The sequence below is a fragment of the Scyliorhinus torazame genome, chromosome 14 (assembly GCF_047496885.1).
Source record: "Scyliorhinus torazame isolate Kashiwa2021f chromosome 14, sScyTor2.1, whole genome shotgun sequence".
In the NCBI taxonomy this organism is placed as follows: Eukaryota; Metazoa; Chordata; class Chondrichthyes; order Carcharhiniformes; family Scyliorhinidae; genus Scyliorhinus; species Scyliorhinus torazame.
Window position 1 is genome coordinate 165,599,868 of NC_092720.1, and position 21,827 is coordinate 165,621,694.

Genomic DNA, 21,827 nt, shown 5'->3' on the forward strand with positions numbered 1-21,827 from the left:
TCTTGACCAGCAGGGCTTCACCACCTCCTTTTCCTTTCAGTTTATCTTTCCAAAATACTGCGTACCCTTGGATATTCAATTCCCAGACCTGGTCTCTGGAACCATATTTCTGTGATTGCCACCAAATCATACCCTTTTGTCTCTATTTGCACCGTTAACTCACTAAGTTTGTTCTGAATGCTTCGTGCATTTAGACACAAAGCTTTTAAGTTTGTTCTGTTGTCAAATTTCCCTACTCTTTTATAATTCCTCGGTGCATAAAGACATTCACCCGTTCTGCCCCTCACCCTTATTTTCTGGAAACCATCCACCACATCGCTACCACAACCTGCACTCTGACCTCCTCCTTTAATTTGGATTTTCTAATTTTCCCTACAACTGATTTCCCTAGTTATATGATTTTTTTAGGACACTGGTCCCAGCATGATTAAGATGAAGACCGTCCCATCGGAACAGGTCCCTTCTTTCCCAGTATAGTGCCAATCCCCCATGAATTTAAACCCATTTCTCCTGCACCAATCTTTAAGGCACACATTTACCCCCCCCCCCCCCCCCCACCCCTCCCAAAACATACTCACCCTGTGCCAATTAGCTTGTGGCTAAAGTAGTAATCCAGAGATTATTACCTTTTTGGTTCTGCTTTTTAATTTAGCCCCGAGCTGTTCATACTCCCTTAGCAAAACCTCTGTCCTTGTTCTACCTATGTTGCTGGCACCTACGTGGACCACGAAAACTGGGGGCTTAGTTTGTTCCGCAGCTGGCCCCAGAACCCCGGCGCCATGTTGGTGAGGGGCCGGCGCGCGTAAGAAGTTCCCTGCGCATGTGCAGGATGGCGCGGCCCAACTGCGCATACGCAGGAATGAGCTGCCCCAACTGCGTGTGCGTGGGTTGGCATGGCGCATGTTTGGCGCCGCGTAAGGGGGCTGGAGCAGCGTGAACCGCCCAGCGCCGTGGTGACCCCCTTTGGGGGCCAGAATAGGTCATGCCCGGGCCCTGTTCGCGCCGTCGTGAAACGCGACGGCATTCACGATGGCGTGGGCACTTAATCCCGGGAGCGGAGAATCCCGCCCTGGATCTTTATCCTCCCCTCCAAGTTCCTCTGCAGCCCAGATGAAATATCCCAAACCCTGGCACCAGGCAGGCAACACAACCTTTCAGATTCTCGACCCTGATCACAGAGAACAGTGTCTATGTCCCAACTATACTATCCCCAATTATGACTGCATTTATTTTCTCTTTCTCCCCCCCCCCCCCCCCCCAACCTCCAACACTTGAATGGCTCTCTGCAGCAGGTGCTGTGGTCAGTTTGTTCATCCTCCCTGCAGTTCCCGTTCCCATCAAGTCCCTTTCGAACAGAGGAGAGGGAGTTTCAGGAAATCATGTTTCCCTTTCCTGTTTTACAGAAGGATTGCAATGTACTACACAGGAGAATACGGAGAGATAGACATCGCAGATAGATCCTAACCATCACCCAAGGAACAACTTCACAACTTTGGGAAGACATTGAGTCCTTTCACAGCATTGCTCAACACAGAGAAGGTTGGACAGTGAAACTATCACCTGGAAATCGGTCGAGTCAAGGGAGCTTTGATAGATCATCAGATCTGAAACTGGTTGGTGGTGTGAAGCCTTCCATCAGGACACACCTTTCTGAAGGTTTGGCTGTGGGTGATCAGTCAGGGTGAGGCTGGGAAGAAGTGTGAGTGGGCTCCAAGTGTGGTGAGAGCTTCAATCATTAATCGGGTCTCATGTACCACTGACTGAATCCTACAGGTGAGAGGCTGTTCAAGTTTGAGACGTGTGCTCCACAGGCTCATAAGATCTCTTAATACACAAGGTGCATCTGTTGTATAACCATTAACACTAGCTTCATGGAAGGAAAACAATTCAAGTGTGAGGTCTGTGACCGAGCCTTCACGCACCAAAGGAAGCTCATTATTCACCAATGCAGTCACACCAAGGAGAAGCCATTCAAATGTGAGCCGTGTAACATAGGCTTTGCACAGTTATCGGGACTAGAAAATCATCGGTCTGTTCACAGAGGGGAAAAACCATTCGATTGTGAGCTGTGCGATAAATCATTCATAAATCCAGTGAACCTCCGCAAACACCAACGCATTCACACAGGGAAGAAACCATTCACATGTGAGGTGTGTAACAAGGGCTTTGCACAGTCATCTGGCTTGCTAAATCACCGGCCTGTTCACACAGGGGAAAAACCATTCACGTGTGAGGTATGCAGCAAATCATTCACAGATCCATCGAACCTCCGCAAACACCGACGCATTCATACAGGGGAAAAATCATTCACATGTGAGGTGTGTAAGAAATCATTCTCACAGTTATGGAACCTCCGCACACACCAACGTACTCACACAGGGGAAAAGCCATTCACGTGTGACGTGTGTGACAAATCATTTACAAATCCATCGAACCTTCGCAAACACCAGCGCACTCACACAGGGGAGAAACCATTCACCTGCAAGGTGTGCGGCAAATCATTCTCATTGTCATCGACTCTCCGCATACACCAACGTATTCACACGGGGGAGAAACCATTCAGGTGCGAGGTGTGTGATGAATCATTTGCGGCTTTATCGACTCTCCACAGACACCAACGGATTCACACAGGGGAAAAGCCATATACATGTGAGGTATGTGACAAATCATTCTCATTATCAGGGAATCTCCGCAAGCACCAACGTATTCACTCAGGGGAGAAACCATTTGCATGCAAAACATGTAACAAATCATTTTTGTTGTCATCGAGTCTCCATATTCACCAGCGCATTCACACAGGGGAGAGACCATTTGCTTGCGAAACGTGTGAAAAATCATTCTCGGATTTGTCGACTCTCTACAAACACCAACGCATTCACACTGGGGAGAAGCCATTCACGTGCAAAACCTGTGACAAGTCATTCTCAGAGTCATCGTCTCTCCGCGCACACCAACGCATTCATACAGGGGAAAAACCATTTACATGTGAGGTGTGCAACAAATCGTTCAGAGTTTCATCGAGCCTCCGCACTCACCAACGCATTCACACAGGGGAGAAACCGTTCACATGTGAGGTGTGTGGCAAATCATTCATGTTGTCATCTGGCCTGCTCGTACACCAACGCATTCACACAGGGGAGAAACCATTCATTTGCGAGGTGTGTGACAAATCATTCATGCTGCCATCTAGTCTCCTTGTCCATCAACGCATTCACACAGGGGAGAAACCATTCACATGCGAGGTGTGTGACAAATCATTCTCGGTATCGGGGAACCTCCGCATACACCAACGCATTCATACAGGGGAGAAACCATTTACATGTGTGGCCTGTGACAAATCATTTATGAGATCTCTGCACCTACGTGCACACCAACGCATTCACACAGGGGAGAAACCATTCAAATGTGATGTGTGCATGAAATCATTCTCACAGTCAGGGAACCTCCGTGCACACCAATGCATTCACGCAAGGGACAAACCATTCACGTGCAAAGTGTGCAACAAATCATTCTCTCAGTCATCGACTCTCTACCGACACCTGTGCATTCACACAGAGGGGAAACCATTCAAGTGTGAGGTGTGTGACATACCATTCTGTTCATCATCGGAACGCCTCTTGCACCAATGCATTCATATAGGAGAGACACCATTCAAGTGTGAGGTATGCGTCAAATCATTCACAACTTCATCGACCCTCCACAGACACCAACTCAATCACACAAGGGAGAAGCCATTCAAGTGTGAGACGAGTGATAAATCAGTCTCTTCATCATCAAGTCTCCGTGTACACCAAAGCTTTCACAGAAAACACTCACATGTGAAGTGTGCAAAACGTTTTTAAGGTCACCGATCCTCCACACAAGGAGTAACCGTTTAAGTGTGAGATTTGTGATAATGCTTTGATGTTTTCAACTCTCCTGGGACAGCAGATTATCACACATAAAAATTCTTCAGATGCGATATTTGTGTGAGAGTTTTCACTAAACCCTCTGAAATATCTGAAACAACAGCAGATTGTCACTGATACGAAATCATTCAGGTGTGAGATATCTGACAAGTCTTCCACAGTCAGTGTATCTCCTTGTCCATCAACACACTCAAAGGGGAGAAACATCTATTGATGTGAGTTCGGTAATAAAACCGTCACACAATTTATGGACCTCCTGGAACATAGAATCAGAATCACAAAATAATACAGCACAAACGAGGCCCTTCGACCCATCGAGTCTGCACCGACGCATGAAAAACACCTGACCTGCCGACCTAATCCCATTTGCCAGCACTTGGCCCATAGCCTTGAATGTGCCAAGTGGTCCTCCAGGTACTTTGTAAAAGATGTGAGGCAACCCGCCTCTACCACCCTCCCAGGCAGTGCATTCCAGACCGTCACCACCCTCTGGGTAAAAACGTTTTTCCTCAAATCTCCCTTAAACCTCCTGACCGTGAACTTATGTCCCCTCGTAACTGACTCTTCAACTAAGGGGAACAGCTGCTCCCTAGCCACCCTGTCAATGCCCCTCATAATCTTGTACACCTTGATCAGGTCGCCCCTCAATCTTCTCTGCTCCAGCAAAAACAACCCAAGCCTATCCAACCTCTTCATAACTGAAATGTTCCATCCCAGACAACATCCCGGAGAATTACCTCTGTAGCTCCTCCAGTGCAACATCCCGGAGAACTACCTCTGTAGCCCCTCCAGTGCAATCAAATCCTTCCAAAAATGTGGGAACCAGAATTGCACACAGTACTCCAGCTGTGGCCTCATTAAAGTTCTATATAATTCTAACATGACCTCCCTGCTTTTGTAATCTATGCCTTGAATGATAAAGGCGTGTCCAATATGCCTTTTCCACAACCCTATTAATCTGCCCTTCTGCTTTTGGAGATCTATGGACAAACACTCCAAGGTCCCTTTGTTCCACAAAACTTCCCAGTGTCATGCCTTTCATTGAATACTTCCTTGTCACGTTACTCCTTCCAAAGTATATCACCTCACACTTTTCAGGGTTAAATTCAATCAGCCACTTTTCTGCCCATTTGACCATCCCTTCTATATCTTCCTGTAACCCAAGACTTCACTGTTAACCACCCGGCCAATCTTTGTGTCATCGCAAGATTACTGATCCTACCCCCACAACCCCCGTCCATGTAGTTATCTATGTCATTTATATAAATGACAAACAACAGGGGACCCATCACAGATCCCTCTGGTATGCCACTGGACATTGGCTTCCAGTCATTAAAGTAACCATCTGACATCACCCTACAGCTAAGCCAATCTTCAATCCACCTTATCAAGTTACTCTGTATCCCATGTGCATTTGCCTTCTTTATTAGTCTCCCATGTGGGACCTTGTCAAAGGCTTTGCTGAAATCCATGTAAACTACATTAATTGCACTACCCTCATCTACACGCCTCGTCACAAGCTCAAAAAACTCAATCAAATTTATGAGGCATGATCTCCCTCTGACAAAACCATGTTGACCATTCCTGACCTTCAAGTGAACCTACACGGAAGTGAACCTCACGGGGACTACCTCACCAAGTTCTTGCCAATCTGTCATCAGAGTGTGAATCGCCACAAGAGCTCACTGCAAAGAATGTTCAGTGGTGTTGGGGCACAGAACAAGAAGCAGCTTTCACTCACATCAAACAACAAGTGACAACAACGCTAGTGCTGAGGTACTATGATGCCAATGATGAAGTCACCCTGCAGTGAGATGTGAGTCAAACAGGACTTGGAGCAACCCTCATGCAGCAAGGATGATCATTTATGTTTGTATCCAGAGCATTAACACAGATTGAACGATGCTATGTACAGATTGAGAAAGCGTGCCGAGAAATTGTCTTTGCTTGTGAGCATTTGAATTGGTATCTGGGAGAGAGAAAGTAATGGTCGAGTCTGATCACAAGCCACTTCACAGCATCTTTCTTAAACCACTTTTATCTGCCTCAAAGTGTTTACAAATGATGTAACTGTATTTACAGAGATATTTGAAAGTGAAGACCTGAACACTTTAAAGATTACATGTGTGTGTAGTGGCAGACAGAATTGGAACAGACTAAAAAGAACAAAAATATTTGTTCAAGAATGATCATTTTCTTCACAGACTATTCGTGTGGAGTAAATTGTAAACAAAAAAGGGGATTTGTAGGATTAGAATCCCCTCCAGCTGAACTTTTATTAAATGTAAAAAAACAAGGGCGGCACTGTGGCGCAGTGGTTAGCACTGCTGCCCAGAGCGCTGAGGACCCAGGTTCAATCGCGGCCCCAGGTGGCTGTCTGTGTGGAGTTTGCACATTCTCCCTGTGTCTGCATGGGGTTCACCCGCACAACCCAAAGGTATGCAGGTTAGGTGGGTTGGCCACGCTAAATTGCGCCTTAATTGGAAAAAAATAATTGGGCACTCTAAAGTTATATTAAAAAAATATATAAAAAACAAAAAGCTTCATGGACATAAACATGACAAATTAACAGACCAAACCTCAATACACAGGCAGGTTGTACTGTCAGGGGTTAATCCATAAAGCATGTCGATACTGAGACCAATCTATTCTGTGTAAAGACACCGGGACATTATAATTTCAAAGACACAAAATTGTGGCCATCAGTCAATCCAATTAAAGAAACTGGGAGACCATCAGAGCTGATCAGACAACAGACAAACAAACAACACCGACAACAGCTAATGAGAAACGAACTTTATCACATACACATCAACATGGAAGCCAGAGACATCTCACCTGAATGGGCGCCATTGTTTCAGTCGGGCAACAACACCGTGATGAATGGGTTTGTCTGCACCAAGGCAGGAACCAGTCTAAAGAGACTAAAAAAGTGCTAAGCACCAACTGTCCAAATAGAATGTCTCCAGGAAATGAGCTTTGATATTTTCGATAACGTTTTATTATAAAAAGGCCACGGCCATAGGCTCTGACACTGCAGTCGTGAAGGAGAGTCAGGAAGGGACAATCTGATTCACAGACCTACAACTTGCACCAGAACAACAAAACGTAGGGAGTTGTATCAGCCAGATCTGAGGGATAGTGTGGCTGAGGTTTAAGGATAGATTAAGGATCGCAACTAAATCCTAAAATCCTGAGGGAATTTGAGTTGAGGTTCGGGCTTAAACGGGGTTTTCCTGTGGTTTTTCAGTGGAGGATTTTATTAACAAGCTGTAGTTTTTGAGTGTTGTGTGGCATTATTACACTACTTTAGAGATCATGTATTAGGGCATTGGGAGTGTTTTATTAATAAACATGTTTTTGATTGAGCCGGAAATCCTGAAGTCAAGAACAGGCAGTAAACGGGATCATTCATCTCTTACAGGTGTGACCACCTCACTGCATGCTAACCACGGAGTTCTCATTCGTGCAGATATCCCATAGTGACTCCAGATCCTAAACGCGGATTTTGAGTAGCTGCATCCCTCGACACTTCCTGCACACATGGTCACCTCACACTGCACAAGAGGAGCATTCAACATGACCAAGCTGCCATGACTTTGCCTTCAATTACTCCCTTTATTTTTACTTATTCTAGTTTAAGGAATATTAAGTATATACTGGGGACCATACTTTTATACTTTAAGCACAAACTTAATCAAAAATTAAGACCAATTTTTACTTCAAACACTGGACAGTAAGAAATAATCACCAGTACCTACTTACCAAGGCTATCGCTCCTCCCATGCTTGCTCCCAGTGCCGCTCTGGTCTCAGGTCTGGTTCCTCTCACTTCTTAAGGCCGGTGCGCCTCTCACAATTGTCTGCTGTCCCGCTCTGGTCTCGGGCCTGGTTCCCCTCATTTTTATTTAAAGTATTTTGTTTTTGTCACTCTTTTAAAAACAGATTTAGAGTACCCAATTCTTTTTTATTTCCAATTAAGGGGCAAATAATGTGGCCAATCTATCTACCCTACACATCTTTGGGTTGTGGGAGTGAAACCCACGCAGACACGAGGAGAATGCGCAAACTCGACATGGACAGTGACCCGGGGCGGGCATCAAACCTGGGTCCTCAGTGCCTTGAGGCAGAAGTGCTAACCACCGTGATGCCCTTTGGTTTTCGGCATTATTTACATATGTTGTATATAATACACAGTAGTATTAATATTGCTATACAGCCAAACCAATACAAGAACGCAAAAAAAAGGCACATGCGGTCGACAAACCAGGAAACAAAATCATGTGAGGCAGTTATGTATGTCTTCCTGGTTCAGAATCTATATAAGACCATAAGACATAGGAGCAGAATTAGGTCACTCGGTTCATCGAGTCTGTTCTGCCATTCAATCATGGCTGATACTTTTCTCATCCCCATTCTTCTGCCTTCTCCCGATAACCCCTGGTCCCCTTATTCATCAAGAACCTATCGATCTCTATCTTAAAGACACTCAGTGGTTTGGCCTCCGCAGCTTACTGTGGCAAAGAGTTCCACAGATTCACCACCGTCTGGCTGAAGAAATTCCTCCTCATCTCTGTTTTAAAGGATCGTCCCCTTATTCTGAGATTGTGCCCTCAGGTTCTAGGTTTTCCTACTAGTGGAAGCATCCTCTCCACGTCCAGTCTATCCAGGCCTTGCTGTATCCTGTTCATTTTCAATAAGATTCCCTCTCGTCCTTCTAAACTCCGAGTGCAGACCCAGAGTCCTCAACTGTCCTTCATATGCCAAGCTCTTCATTCCATGGATCATTCTTGGGGACCTCCTCTGGACCCTTTCCAAGGCCAGCACATCCTTCCTTCGATACGGGGTCCAAAACTGTTCACAATGCCCCAAATGGGGTTCGACCAGAACCTTATACAGCCTCATAAGTACACCCGTGCTCTTGTATTCTCGCCCTCTCAATATGAATGCTAGTATTGCATTTGCCTTCCTAACTGCCAACTGAACCTACATGTTAATCTTAGAGGATCTTGAATAAAAACTCCGTAATCCCTTTGTGCTTCTAATTTCCTAAGTATTTCCCAATCCGCTCTCCTAGCCTGTCCAAGTACTTCTGCAGCTCCCCCTTCTTCCTCAATACTACCTGTCCACCTGGGTATCTCTGTATCATCTGCAAATGTACCAACAGTACCTTCAGTTCCTTCTCCCAGATCATTAATGTATATTGTGAACAGTTGTCCCTGCACCGACCCCTGAGGCACACCACCAGTCACCGGTTGTTATCCTGAAAAAGACCCCTTTATCCCCGCTCTCTGCCTTCTGCCAGTCAGCCAATCCTCTATCCATGCCAGGATCTTACCCTAAACACCATCGGCTCTAACTTATTTAACAGTCTCCTATGCAGCACCTTGTCAAGGTCCATCTGGAAATCTAAAATCACGTCCACTGGTTTGCCTTTGTCTAACTTCCTTGTTACCTCCTCAAAGAACTCTTAACAGATTTGTCAGACATGACCACCCTTGACGAAGCCGTGCTGACTCAGTCCTATTATATCATGCACTCCCATGCATGGTCACACATCCATAGACATACTCCAGTTGATTTTGGCGAGACCCTGAACACGAAAGAGGACCGCTCCAGGCCAAAGTCGCTCACCCCTTTGGGGAAGGTATGCCGTTTATGACAGAGATTTGGGCGGCGGGGGGGGGTGGACCCATGGTGGGGGGGCGGGGGGGGGGGGGCATGGTGATTCTTACATTCCGGGGGGAAGGAATTGTCCTTCTGCTCACTTGTACATAAGGTCTACTTGCGGATTGACTTTTGTAATAATGGGGAAGGCTCTGCTGCCCCGGGTAAGGAAAACAGAGTACTCTGCAATTGTAATTTACAAACACGCTCCGCGCCTGGTGAATATTGTTTTGGAGAGGGGGCTAGATTTGCGGCCAGCATGGAGTTTGGAGGTGGAGTTGTTAGCAGACCTAGGGTTTTGTGTAAAGATGGCTAAGGTGTTGGATGATTATGTAGAGATCAACAGGAATGGGGAGGTTTCGACCTCCATGTCGTGGGAAGCCCTGAAGACGTTGGTGAGAGAGCAGGCAATTGCATACAAGGCGCAGGTCGATAGGGAAGTGATGAAGGAGCATCAGTGGTTGGTGGATGAGATACTGAAGGAGGATGGGAAGTATTTGGAGGACCCTTTCATGAACTGGAACCAATGCAGGCACAGTTTGACCTGGTGTCCACAGATAAGGTGCTGCGGCAGTTGAGATGGGCAAGAGGGGCAGTCTATGACAATGGGGAGAAGACCAGCAGGCTGCAGGCATGCCAGTTGAGGCGGCAGGCGGTGTCCCAGGAAGTGGGGGGCGGGGGTGTTGGTTTTGGCCCCGAGAAGGTGACTAGAATGAGGCATTTTACAAAAGATTGTTCAGCTCGGAACCTCCAGAGGATGATTTGGACATGGTTAATTTTTTGGAGGGGTTGGAGTTACAAAGAACAATACAGCACAGGAACAGGCCCTTCGGCCCTCCAAGTGTGTGCTGATCATGTGTCCTATTGAGGGTACTACACCACGCAGATATTATGGGGTAGGGTTGTTTGGCTACCCAGTGGATCTTGCGGAATATGAGCTCTCCCGATAAGGGGGTAGGTGAACCATTAACTATTTCAAATAGAGTCGTGAGTAAGGCAATGACTAGAGAAGACCCAGTAGGGAACTACTGGAGCTGTCGATAAAAGTGTTTGAAACAAGGGCAGCACGGTGGTGCAGCGGTTAGCATTGTTGCTTCACGGTGCTGAGGTCTCTGGTTCGATCCCGGCTCTGGGTCATTGTCCGTGTGTAGTTTGCACATTCTCCCCGTGTTTGCGTGGGTTTGGCCCCCACAACCCAAAGATGTGCAGGGTAGGTGAATTGGTAATGCTAAATTTCTCCTTAATTGGAAAACATGAATTGGGTACTCTAAATTTTTTTTAAGTGTTTGGAACAAAATAGTTTTTTGTTGACTCAACTAACTCGTTCTGGATTCTTCATGGCCCTTACAGAAATAACATGAAACATTACTCACTTTCTCTCCTGATTTGCTGTCAACCACATTGGAGGATACACATCCCACACTGATGCTGTCTGTTTGAAAGCTTCCGAGGATGAAGAATGCTATTCACACACTAGAAATCTCTGTCAACATTTACCAGGGGAACTGAGACAGCAGCTGCAAGAAGTGAGGTTTTATTCAGATGGGACAATGACAAGTTTAAATCTCCACCTGAGCTGCTGCTCAAAGTCGCCTCCGTTTCCCCGGTCAGTTTCCCAAACTTCAGGAAACTCCTGTTCCTGCAGAAATATTTGGATTGTCTGTGAGAGACGTCAATCAGAGAGCCCACCCACTCTGCCCATTCTCTCCTCTTCCTCTACCACAGCTGCTTCACTTCCTGTAGGGACTCCAAACCAAGTCAGGAGATGGTGAGTGAAGGAGCAGAATTTAGAAGAATTACATTGCACAATATCCACACTAATGTTCAGGCAGTCTGACTATCCTGTGGGCAGTCAGGTGTGGAAATGCCCCTTATGCTATGTGAGAAGATCCAGCTCAGAGACCTGTTTACTCGGTGCTTTGTGCTGAGCTGGTTGATCGGCTGTGTTTGATATTGAGTGTTTATTGAAGCATTTCCCTTCTGATTTACAGGCTGAGTTTTGTTGATGGGTCATTGCTGAATATGAGAAGGTGAGGTGGAATTATCTGGGAGGGGCAGGGTGTCTGAGGATTCTCCCTGATTTCCTATTTTTGAGTTGTGTGTGTTGAGAGTTGGTTATTATCCTGTGGACTATGAAAAGTCATCCTATTTTTGAATTTCGGTGAGGGTACAGAAGAAACCAGATCATGTTTACAGTCTTGAAGGGTTTATACAGAGTAAATAAAGATAAACTGTTTCCATTGGTGGAAACTAGAGGTTACAGATAAAAGCTGATTGGAAAAGAATCAAAGGCGACTTGAGGAAAAATATTTTTACACAACGTGTGGTTAGAATTTGGAATACACTGTCTGATGGGGTGGTGTATGCAGATTCAATAATAACCTTCATTAGGTTCAAACCTGTACTCTAAAAGTTTACCCAATGCTGCTCCTGATGTATCTGTCTACTGGTTTGATGATAATCATGCAATGAGGGATGTGCCAGTCTGTGAGATTGTGGTGGATACAGTCCTGCTGCTGTTTCTGGCTCACTGCATCTCATGGAGACTCAGGTTCGGGATCTGTCCTTAGCCAACTTCCCCAGTGATGATTAAAATGGTAAAATACTCATTCATCAGTTGGGAGAGGACTAATAGTTTTCCTTGACCTTGTTTGACATGAAACCATGTAGTCAGTATTGAGGACTTCCCACTGCCAGTGGAATGGAACATGCCCAGGAATGGTGAGGGAGGAGTCTAGGATATTTCCAGATTGATACATTCTGTGACATGACTTCATACTGAATCGACAGCCCGTTTTACGTTCTGCCCCACAGTCTTTTTCATTGCACTCACGGTGCTCGGGAAGATGGGGACCGGTCAGAGTAAAGAAACTAGTGACATTGAGGAAGTAGAAAGGATTTGCATCTTATTTCCCACACAGGGGAATAGCAGACTGGCACTCACAGTGCAACAGTCTCTAACTGAGGAGTCAGTCTCTTCAGCAAAGGAGAGGAAGTTGGAGGAAATCACGTTTCCTATTCCTGTTTTACAGAAGGATTGCACCAGAAAATACAGAGGGGATAGACACCGCAGATTGATCCTGACCATCACCCAAGCAACAACTGCATAACTGTGGGAAGACATCCAGTCCCTTCACAGCATTGCTCAACACAGAGAAGGTTGGACAGTGAAACCATAATCTAGAAATTGGTCGGGTCTTTGAAAGATCATCAAATCTGAAACTGGTCAGTGGTGTGGAACCTTCCATTAGATAATCAACCTTTCTGAAGATTCGGTTGTGGATGATTGGTCAGGGTAAGGCTGGGAAGAAGTGTTCCAAGTGTGGTGAGAGCTTTAATCATTCATCAAGCCTCAATGAACCACTGATTCATTCCTGCAGGGAACGACCAAGTGTGAGGTGTGAGGAGGCCCCCATTGGTTCATAAGATCTCCTGACACACAAGGTGCTTCTGTGACACAACTGTTATCACAAGGACAGCTTCATGGAAGAGAAACCATTCAAGTGTGAGGTGTGCAACAAATCATTTTCATGCTCATCTCACTTCCTTGTACACCAACGCACTCACACAGGGGAGAAACCATTTACCTGTGATGTGTGCAACAAATCATTTTCACAGTCCGTGACCCTTCGTGTACATAAACGCATCCACACAGGGGAGAAACCATTCACGTGTAAGATGTGTGGTAAAGCCTTCACACAGTTATCAAGTCTCCTGGTCCATCAGACAATCCACACAGGCGAGAATCCCTTCAAATGTGAGGTTTGTGATAAAGCTTTTCCGACATCTACGAGGCTCCTGGAACACCAGAGCACTCACACAGGGGAGAAACCATTTACATGCAGAGTATGTGAGAAATCATTCTCTCGCTCTTCTCACTTTCGTGTTCACCAACGTATTCACACTGGGGAAAAACCATTCACCTGTGAGGTATGTAAGAAATCATTCTCCCGGTCGTCAACCCTCCGTGAACATCAACGCCTTCACACTGGAGAGAAACCGTTCAAGTGTGAGGTGTGTAATAAGGGCTTTGCTCAATTCCCAGGCCTGGTGAGTCACCGGCGCATTCATACAGGGGAGAAGAAAACATTCACCTGTGAGGTGTGCAATAAGGACTTTGAACAATTGTGGGGCATGTTGGATCACCGTCGTATTCACACAGCAGGAAAGACAAGTGAGGTGAGTGACTGAGCCTGACAGTCAGCAATACTCATGAAACACTGACTCACCCACACTGAGGAAACAGTGTGAGGTGTGTGACAAACACTTCACTCAGTACCATGGATGAGGATTTTGACAGCAGATGGACGAATGCGGGGGTGGTTGGGGGTGTTGGAAATATGCGCTGTTACAGAGGGGGATGTAGGTGATCTTTGTGATGGAGAGGGTATGGGGCCAGAAACTCAGCTGGAGGTTGAAGAGGATGACACTGACCAATTGTTGTTGGAGATGAGAGTGGAGAGGGCAATCAAGATAATTTAAGAAATGTTGGAACTGGAGTCATCTCTTGAGCCTGTGACACCATTCAATTAGATAATACCTGATCTGAATCTTAACTCTAAAGACCAGCCTTGGCTCTATAGATCAGCCTTAATCCCCTTGTCTAACAATAAACCTTTCAATCTCAGTTTTGAAATTTTCAGTTGAACCCCAACATCAACAGATTTTTGTGTGGAGAGAGTTCCAGATTTCCAGTCCCCTTTTTGTAAAGAAGTGTTTGCTGACATCACCCCTGAATAGCCGAGCTCTGATTTTAATGCTCTGTCCCCTTGTTCGGGACTCTCCCACCAAAGGAATAGTTTCTCTCGAACTACTCAATCAAGTTGTTTAATCATCTTAAACACCTCAATTAAATTACCGATAGATTGGATTTCTGATGGCAGCATATAGTAGAGCGGTCGTGCACGAAGTGGCTCCCGCCAGAGAACTTTTATTTAAGCTCCTTTTGCCTGATTTTTGGAAGGGATTTGGGCTGGAGTTGGGTTAGTTTGATGGCTTTAAGACTCCCACGACAGAGGGATGCCCAATAAATACAAGACTGGGCAACAGAAAAATAAGGAAACGTTGTTGAACTCGGAAGCCTCAAGCTCTGTCTGTGAGCAAAATAGCGGAGGCCCCTGGAGCGTCAGTGGCCACTCCATTAACCCTGGTAATGCTTACAGGCATCCTAGCGGGAGCAGCTTCAGAAATAACGCCAAGACGTTTCAGAAGATCATGAAAGAGAAATTGAGGGGATGATGTCCTTGATTTGTCCGACCTTTGCAAAAGTGGAGGATGTGGTAAAGGCTCAGGGTGTGGAGCTAAAAGAGGTGGAGGTGGCTCTGACAATGCAAAGTGAAAAGATCACCTATCTGGAAGTGGAGGTGGCGCGGTTGGTCAATGACAACACGGCATTAAGAGCCAGGATGAACGATTTGGAAAATCGTTTCAGAAGACAGAATTTGAGGTTGGTTGGTTTGCCAGAGTGCTTCGAGGGCCCAAGTCCGACAAAGTTTATGGTGCAATTGGTATGGAAGATGGTGAGGGAAGGAAAAATGGCAACCCGTCTTGAGCTGTACCAGGCCCACAACTCTTTGAGGCAGAAACCCCGGGCTGTTGTGCCACTGCATGCGGTCAGCATGCGCTTTCAGTTTTGAAGAGACAGAAAAAGTTCTGCTGTGGTCAATGAGCATTGGGCTCCAGATGGGCTGCGTTGTATCGGAGCAAAGTTACATTTGGCGTGGTTTACCCTGCGCGCCTCCAAGTGACTTCTGACTCGAAAGATTACAAATTTGAAACTCTGGAGGAGGCTTAGGCATTTGTGCAGAAGCATGGACTGGGATCGTGATAACTGATTTATACTGGTGGGAAGTTGTATGTCTGGGGCTTTGCGGCTGAGTTTTGAAGTTTTGGGGTGTTTTTTGGGCATTCTTGGAGCTTTGTACCTGGATTTTTTTTATTGTGGATTTTGTGGGGTGGGTGTTATTGTTCATGTATCTTTCTGTTTTCGTGGAACAGTTAAAGTTGGATTTGAGTGGGGGTTGGGGGGTGAGGGCGTGCGAGAGTGCTGGTTGGTGTGACAGGTTTTTATTGTTATATTTATTTTACTCTGTGCGGGGACCATCCTTCTCGCAAAATAGTTCAATAGTTAGTTAACGGGAGCAGAGGGATGGGGGTATCTACAGCTTATGCTGTGGGGAGTTATTTTAGCATGAGCTTAGGTGTTTTGTTGCTGTGTTGGTTGGGGTTTGGGAAGGCGAGGGAGGAGGGTGGGGGTCTTTGTTTGCCTTGTTCTTCGCTGGGTTATTTGGGTGTGGTATTGGTAGGAGGCAGGGTGGGGTGGTTCTCTGATGGTGACTTTAAACCTTTCTTTGTTCTGTCTTGACGGTGGATGTGACAGCCATCTTGGGTGGACCTGATGTCAGCTCACCTTGAGTTCCTGGACTGCCCCACGGGATGGGAATCTCTGATTCTGGGGTGGGGGAGGTAGATAGCTCCCTATACGACTGGTCACTTGGAATGTGAGGGGGTTAAATGACCTGGTAAAAAGATCAAAAGTGCACATCTTAGGCGTTTGAAGGCTGATGTGCTGATTTTTGGTGACCCATTTGTGGATTAAGGTTCAGACAAGATTACTGAAGGGCTGGGTTGGGCAAGTATTTCATTCAGGATTTGACAGTAGGGCCCGGGGTGTTGTGATCCTGATTAATAAGAAAATATATTTTCTGGCGGCTATGATTTTGATCGACCCAAATGGGAGGTTTGTAATGGGTGGGTCATTGGCGGGTACCCCAATGCTTCCTGTGAATTAAATACCACTTGTCTTAGTGGTACGGACTGTTTGACAGTGGCTAAGAGACTGAACCAAAATAAAACCATTTTAAAGTTTTTCATGAGGTGCGGAAAGATAGATTTGTTCCAGGACTGATAATATAAGAAATAAGGCTTGGTTATTTTATCAGCAAACTCTATTAAAACAGAAGAAAAACAATATTTAAACATTAAAACTTCAACCCTAACAATAACAGATTACATATAGTTTCTTAACACACAAGTTCCCATTAAACATCACTTCAAATGAACTTACATATCTCTCATTTCACTTACATAGAAAGGCAAAGATGATAATTGTATTTACGAAGCAATTATTTGCTGTTAATCTTTTAGAATCCTTTTCAAAAGCCTGTCTCTGGGACAGTCTCAGTGACTTTTCAAATCCTTTTCCTCACCTGTTCAAAACAAGATTCTTTCTCTCTCTCTCTGTGTTTGTTTGTATTGTGTGTGTGTATATATAGGGTAGGGGAGGAGGGGCATGTTAAGGCAGGGAATTAGATAATAGTTAACTAGTTGTATTTGCTGCATATTTAATTATAATTCTTGTTATATATCAACAGTAATTGTGTTTAAACTTACAAACCTAGACTGCAATTATTGGGCAACCAAGGGCGAAATACTTCAGGTATTTTTATAAGAATTATTAGTTAACTTACATGTGTTGTGATTCCAGGTCAAGTGAGGCGGGAATTGACCGCGCAACAGCCCAGGGAGTCGCAACAGTATGTGTGTTAGTAAAGTGAGCCAGCTCTCAGGAGTGGGTATAAGGCCACAAGACACAGGAGCATAATTAGGCCACTCGGCCCATTGGATCTGCTCCACCATTCAATCATAGCTGATATTTTTCTCATCCTGATTCTCCTGCCTTCTCCCCATAACCATGATCCCCTTATTAATCAAGAACCTATCTGAGGGAGAATCCTGCTTTAGTTGGTGATGTGACCTATGGTAAGAATTTTTACAACAGCACGTTGAAGTCCAACAGGTTTGTTTCGAATCACTAGCTTTCGGAGCACAGCTCAAAGTATTGTATTACATCTTTCACTCTGTCCATATATATGTTACTGGAGCCCACCTCTTCATTCACCTGAGGAAGGAGCAGTTCTCCGAAAGCTAGTGATTCGAAAAAAACCTGTTGGACTTTAACCTGGTGTTGTAAGGCTTCTTACTGTGCTCATCCCAGTCCAACGCCGGCATCTCCACATCATGTGACTTATAGACAGATGATGGGTGTTTGAATAATACTATTTATAATGTTTGTACTCATCTGTCAGGAGTGGGTATGGGGTAGAATCGAACCCTGTTTTAGTTGATTATGTATATTATAGACAGATCCTCTTCATGTGATGGGTGTTTGACTAATACCATGGGTAATGTTTGTACTCCTGTCTGGGAGGACTACTATCCTTAGTATGGTGAGGGTGTGGGGAGAGTGCCTACAGACCCAGGTTCCCTCAGCCGATCATACCTCAATGTAATAACAGTGTGACAAATTGACCTTACACTCTTCCAAGATTTATTTCATGTTCTGGGAAAGATCTTGAGTCATTTTCAAATGCTTTGTTATTTTGGTTGATTCAAAGTTTGGTGTAAGTTGAATATTGTGTTATTGTTTGTCTGCTGTTTTATCAATCTTCTGTATAGATTTATAACTCACAATAAATAACTTTTTAGCTTGACCCAATCTACCTGATTTGTCAGCATGATGTGTTGCTATCCACTGAAACACTCAGTAGCTGTCTACAATATATTGCTCAACGTCACTGTGGGCTGGTATACTTTCCCCATTAATGGGTTTAGAATTTCCAGTTTCACAGGAAGCAGAACATTTTCCTGAGAAAGAAAGACTTGCATTTTTATATCAACTTTCATCAACATGTGTTGTTCAAAAGTGTATTTTAATGAGTCTCTCCTCTTTGTAATTTAGCTCTCTCAAACAGCAATGTAATAATAACCAGATAATCTGTTTTTGTAATGCTGATTGCAGGATCTACATTGACCAGGACATCAGGGATAACTCCCCTGCTCTTATCCAAGGTAGTGTCAGGGGATCACCTCCATTCACCTGAGGGGGCAGACGGGGTTTAACCCATCTGAAAGATGGTACCTCCGAGACAGTGCAGCACTCCCTCATTACTGCACTGAAGTGTTAACCTCAGTGCTCAAGTCTCTGGAGTGAGACTTGAACCCACAACTTTCTGACTCCGACGACAGTTGTAACTAAACTACGGCTGACATTATAATATTTCTGCTGCATTAGTTTCAGTATCTAAGTGATAAGTCCAAGGCTGTGCCCCTTGCTTCAGGTTTCAAAGGGACGTTCGTAGTGCCTACTGGATCCACCAGTCATTGGGGCTGCAGCCTCCTTGTTCCTCATGTGGTCTGTGTGCTTCCGTACTCGTCTCCCTTGTAAGTTCACCAGCTTTGAGACAGGACCGGACTTTGCCACAAATTTCCCAGGTATTTATGGTGGACTAGATACAAAGTTAATTACCAAAACAAGATCACCAATTTTAAATGATCTATTGCCTAGTCATGGTACTTCTTTTGTGTAGCTTGCCTCGCCAAATTGGGGAACACCAGGTGAAGCAAGAATTAGCAAGAAAAATCAATAGATCTGAGGATTGGAAACAGTTTAAAATTCAGCAAAGGTGGGTCGAGGGATTGATTAAGGGGAAAATACAATATGAAAATAAGCTAGCGGGTAACATAAAATCTGACTATAAAAGTTTCTATATGTATATAAAGAGAAAAAGATGGACAAAAATGAATGTAGGCCCCTGACAGTCAGAAACTGGGGAATTCATAATGGGGAACAAAGAAATGTCTCGGGAACTAAATTTGTACTTTGCTTCTGTCTTCCTAAAGGAAGACATGAATAATGGACCGGAAGTTCTGAGAAACACAAGTTTTAGTGAGGAGCTGAAGGTAATCAGTATTAGTAAAGAAATGTTTTTAATAGAGAACCCAGTCTTTTTTTTCCCAATTAAGGAGCAGTTTAGTGTGGCCAATCTACCTCTCCTGTCCTTCTTTTGGGTTGTGGGGTGAGACCCATGCAGACACGGGGAGAATGTGAAAACCCCACATGGACGGTGACCTGGGGCCAGGATCGAACCTGGTCCTCGGCAGCGTGAAGCAGCAGTTCTAAGCACTGCGCCACCATGCAGCCCCAAGCATTAGTAAATAAATTGTTTTGGGGAAATTAATGGGATTCAACGCGGCTACATCTCCAGGCCTGATAATCATCCCAGAGTACTTAAGGAAGTGGCCCTGGAAATAGTAGATCCATTGGTGGTCATTTTCCAAAATTATTTGGACTCTGGAATGGTTCCTACAGAATGGAGGGTAGCTAATACAAGCCAGCTATTCAGAAAAGGAGGTGGAGAGAAAACCGGGAACTATAGACCTGTGAGCCTAATGTCGAGAATAGGGATGTTGCTAGAGTTCATTATCAAGGATTTCATAGCACAGCATTTGGAAAGCAGTGGTATAAGTCAGCATGGATTTATGAAAGGGAAATCATGCTTGACAAATCCACTGGAATTCTTTGATGATGTAACTGGTAGAGTGGACCAGGGAGAACTGGTGGATGTGGATTATTTAGACTTTCAGAAGGCTTTCGCCAAGGTCTCACAGAGCAGATTACTATGTAAAGTTAAAGTGCATGGGATTGCAGGTAGTGTCTTGAGATGGATAGAATGCTTGTTAGCAGACAGGAACAAAGAGTTGAAATAAATGGTTCCTTTTCCGATTGGCAGGCATAGACTTGTGGGGTACCGCAGGGATCTGTGCTCGGATCCCAACTGTTGAGATTATATATTAATGATTTGGATGAGGGAACTAAATTATTATCTCCAAATTTGCAGATGATACAGAGTTAGTTGGGAAGGTGAGCAGGGCGGAGGATATAGAGGTGCCTCAGCGTGATTTGGACAGGCTGAGGGAGTGGGCATATGCATGGCAGATGCAGTATAATATGGATAAATGTGAGGTTATCCACTTCAGTAGCAAAAATGGAAGGCAGATTATTATTTGAGTCGGTGTAAATTGAGAGAGATGGATACTCAGAGAGACCTTGGAGTCCTTGTGCATTGGTCACTGAAAGTAAGCGCGCAGGTACAGCAGGCAGTAAAGAAGGCAAATGGTATGTTGGCCTTCATAGCGAGAGGATTTGAGTATAAGAATAGGGATGTTTTACTGCAATTGTATCGGGCCACATCTGGAATATTGTGTGCAGTTTTGGTGTCCTTATCTGAGGAAGGATGCTTTTGTTGGGGAAAGAGTGCAGCGAAGGTTTACCAGGCTGATTCCTTGTATGGCGGCACTGTCATATGAGGAGAGACTTAAGTCGGTTAGGATTATATTCATTGGAGTTTAGAAGAGTGAGGGGTATCTCATAGAAACGTATAAAATTCTAACAGGATTAGACAAGGTAGATTCAGAAAGAATGTTTCTGATGGTGGAGGAGTCCAAAACTAGGGATGATAGTTTGAGGATAAGGCAAACCTTTTAGGACTGAGATGAGGAGAAATCTCTTCACCCAGAGAGTGGTGAATCTGTGGAATTCACTACCATAGCAAGTATTTGAGGCCAAAATGTTGCATAATTTCAAGAAGGAATTAGATATAGATCTTGGGGATCAAGGGATGTGCGAGGGAAGGCTGAATTAGGCTATTGAACTTGATGATCAGCCATGATCATAATGAATGGCGGAGCAGATTCGGAGGTCCACATGGCCTCCTCCTGCTTCTATTTTCTATGTATGTTTCTATGGTTTAAAACTTTGCACTGCTCTTTCTGCCAGGCCATTTAAGGCCAGGGCCAGGTGATGAGGGCCATTCGAATGTGGTGGATGCCATTAGTCGTACAAAACACTGGAATTTCTCCTCTGTAAAAGCTGTGCCATGAGCAGAAACAAATACACCGGGAAGGCAATGAATGGTAAAAATGTGTCTTGGGGTTTCAATGGTGGCCACTGAAGTTGTTACCCCATTTCCTGAATATTCAGCTACTTGAAGTGTACATCCACCAGTATCAAGAATATTCTCCCCAGGAAGGGACCAGCGGACATCCGGTAGTGGCCATGAGCTCAGCGGTTCCGCAAAACATGCCTCCCGCCTGGAAACTTTGCTTTGGACCTTTTTGACTAAGGAAATGTAAAAAAGCCAAACCAACTGACCTCCCATCAACAACTCACCCGGTTTGGGATGCTGCCGAACCACCAGACAGGTCGCAAGGGGAGCAAAAGCAGAGAAAGACCCCAACATCTGAGCAAGGGGACCCGCATGGCAACATGAATCCAAACTTGGCGGACTCAGCAGGGTCGCCAACGCTGTCCCAGTCATCAACGGAGAGGCTGATGGAGTTCATCTCGACAGAACTCCAATAGCATAGGGAGGCGGTAAAGGAGGACCTAATGTTGGCAATGAACACCGTAATC

The 21,827-nt window shown here is 45.0% G+C and overlaps 2 protein-coding genes across 2 annotated transcripts in view; both read left to right on the forward strand.

Moving 5' to 3' along the window:
* Positions 1 to 7,284, forward strand: part of LOC140389073 (uncharacterized) — a 104,420-nt gene extending 97,136 nt beyond the window's left edge. The window contains exon 6 of the mRNA XM_072473234.1: positions 1,831 to 7,284. Coding sequence (XP_072329335.1) covers positions 1,831 to 3,842 — 2,012 coding nt within the window. The 3' untranslated portion in view covers positions 3,843 to 7,284. The remainder of the gene's footprint in view (positions 1 to 1,830) is intronic.
* A 5,397-nt stretch (positions 7,285 to 12,681) lies between these two features.
* On the forward strand, positions 12,682 to 18,066 carry LOC140390157 (uncharacterized). The gene is made up of 2 exons (XM_072475101.1): positions 12,682 to 13,753; positions 17,061 to 18,066. Exons 1-2 carry the CDS (start codon positions 13,058 to 13,060, stop codon positions 17,067 to 17,069), a joined length of 705 nt encoding a protein of 234 aa, XP_072331202.1. The 5' UTR covers positions 12,682 to 13,057; the 3' UTR covers positions 17,070 to 18,066.
* The last annotated feature ends 3,761 nt before the right edge of the window (positions 18,067 to 21,827 follow it).

What these genes read in the sequence shown, in the direction of transcription:
- LOC140390157 (XM_072475101.1), top strand. Translation starts at nt 13,058, where the DNA reads ATGGAAGAGAAACCATTCAAGTGTGAGGTGTGCAACAAATCATTTTCA.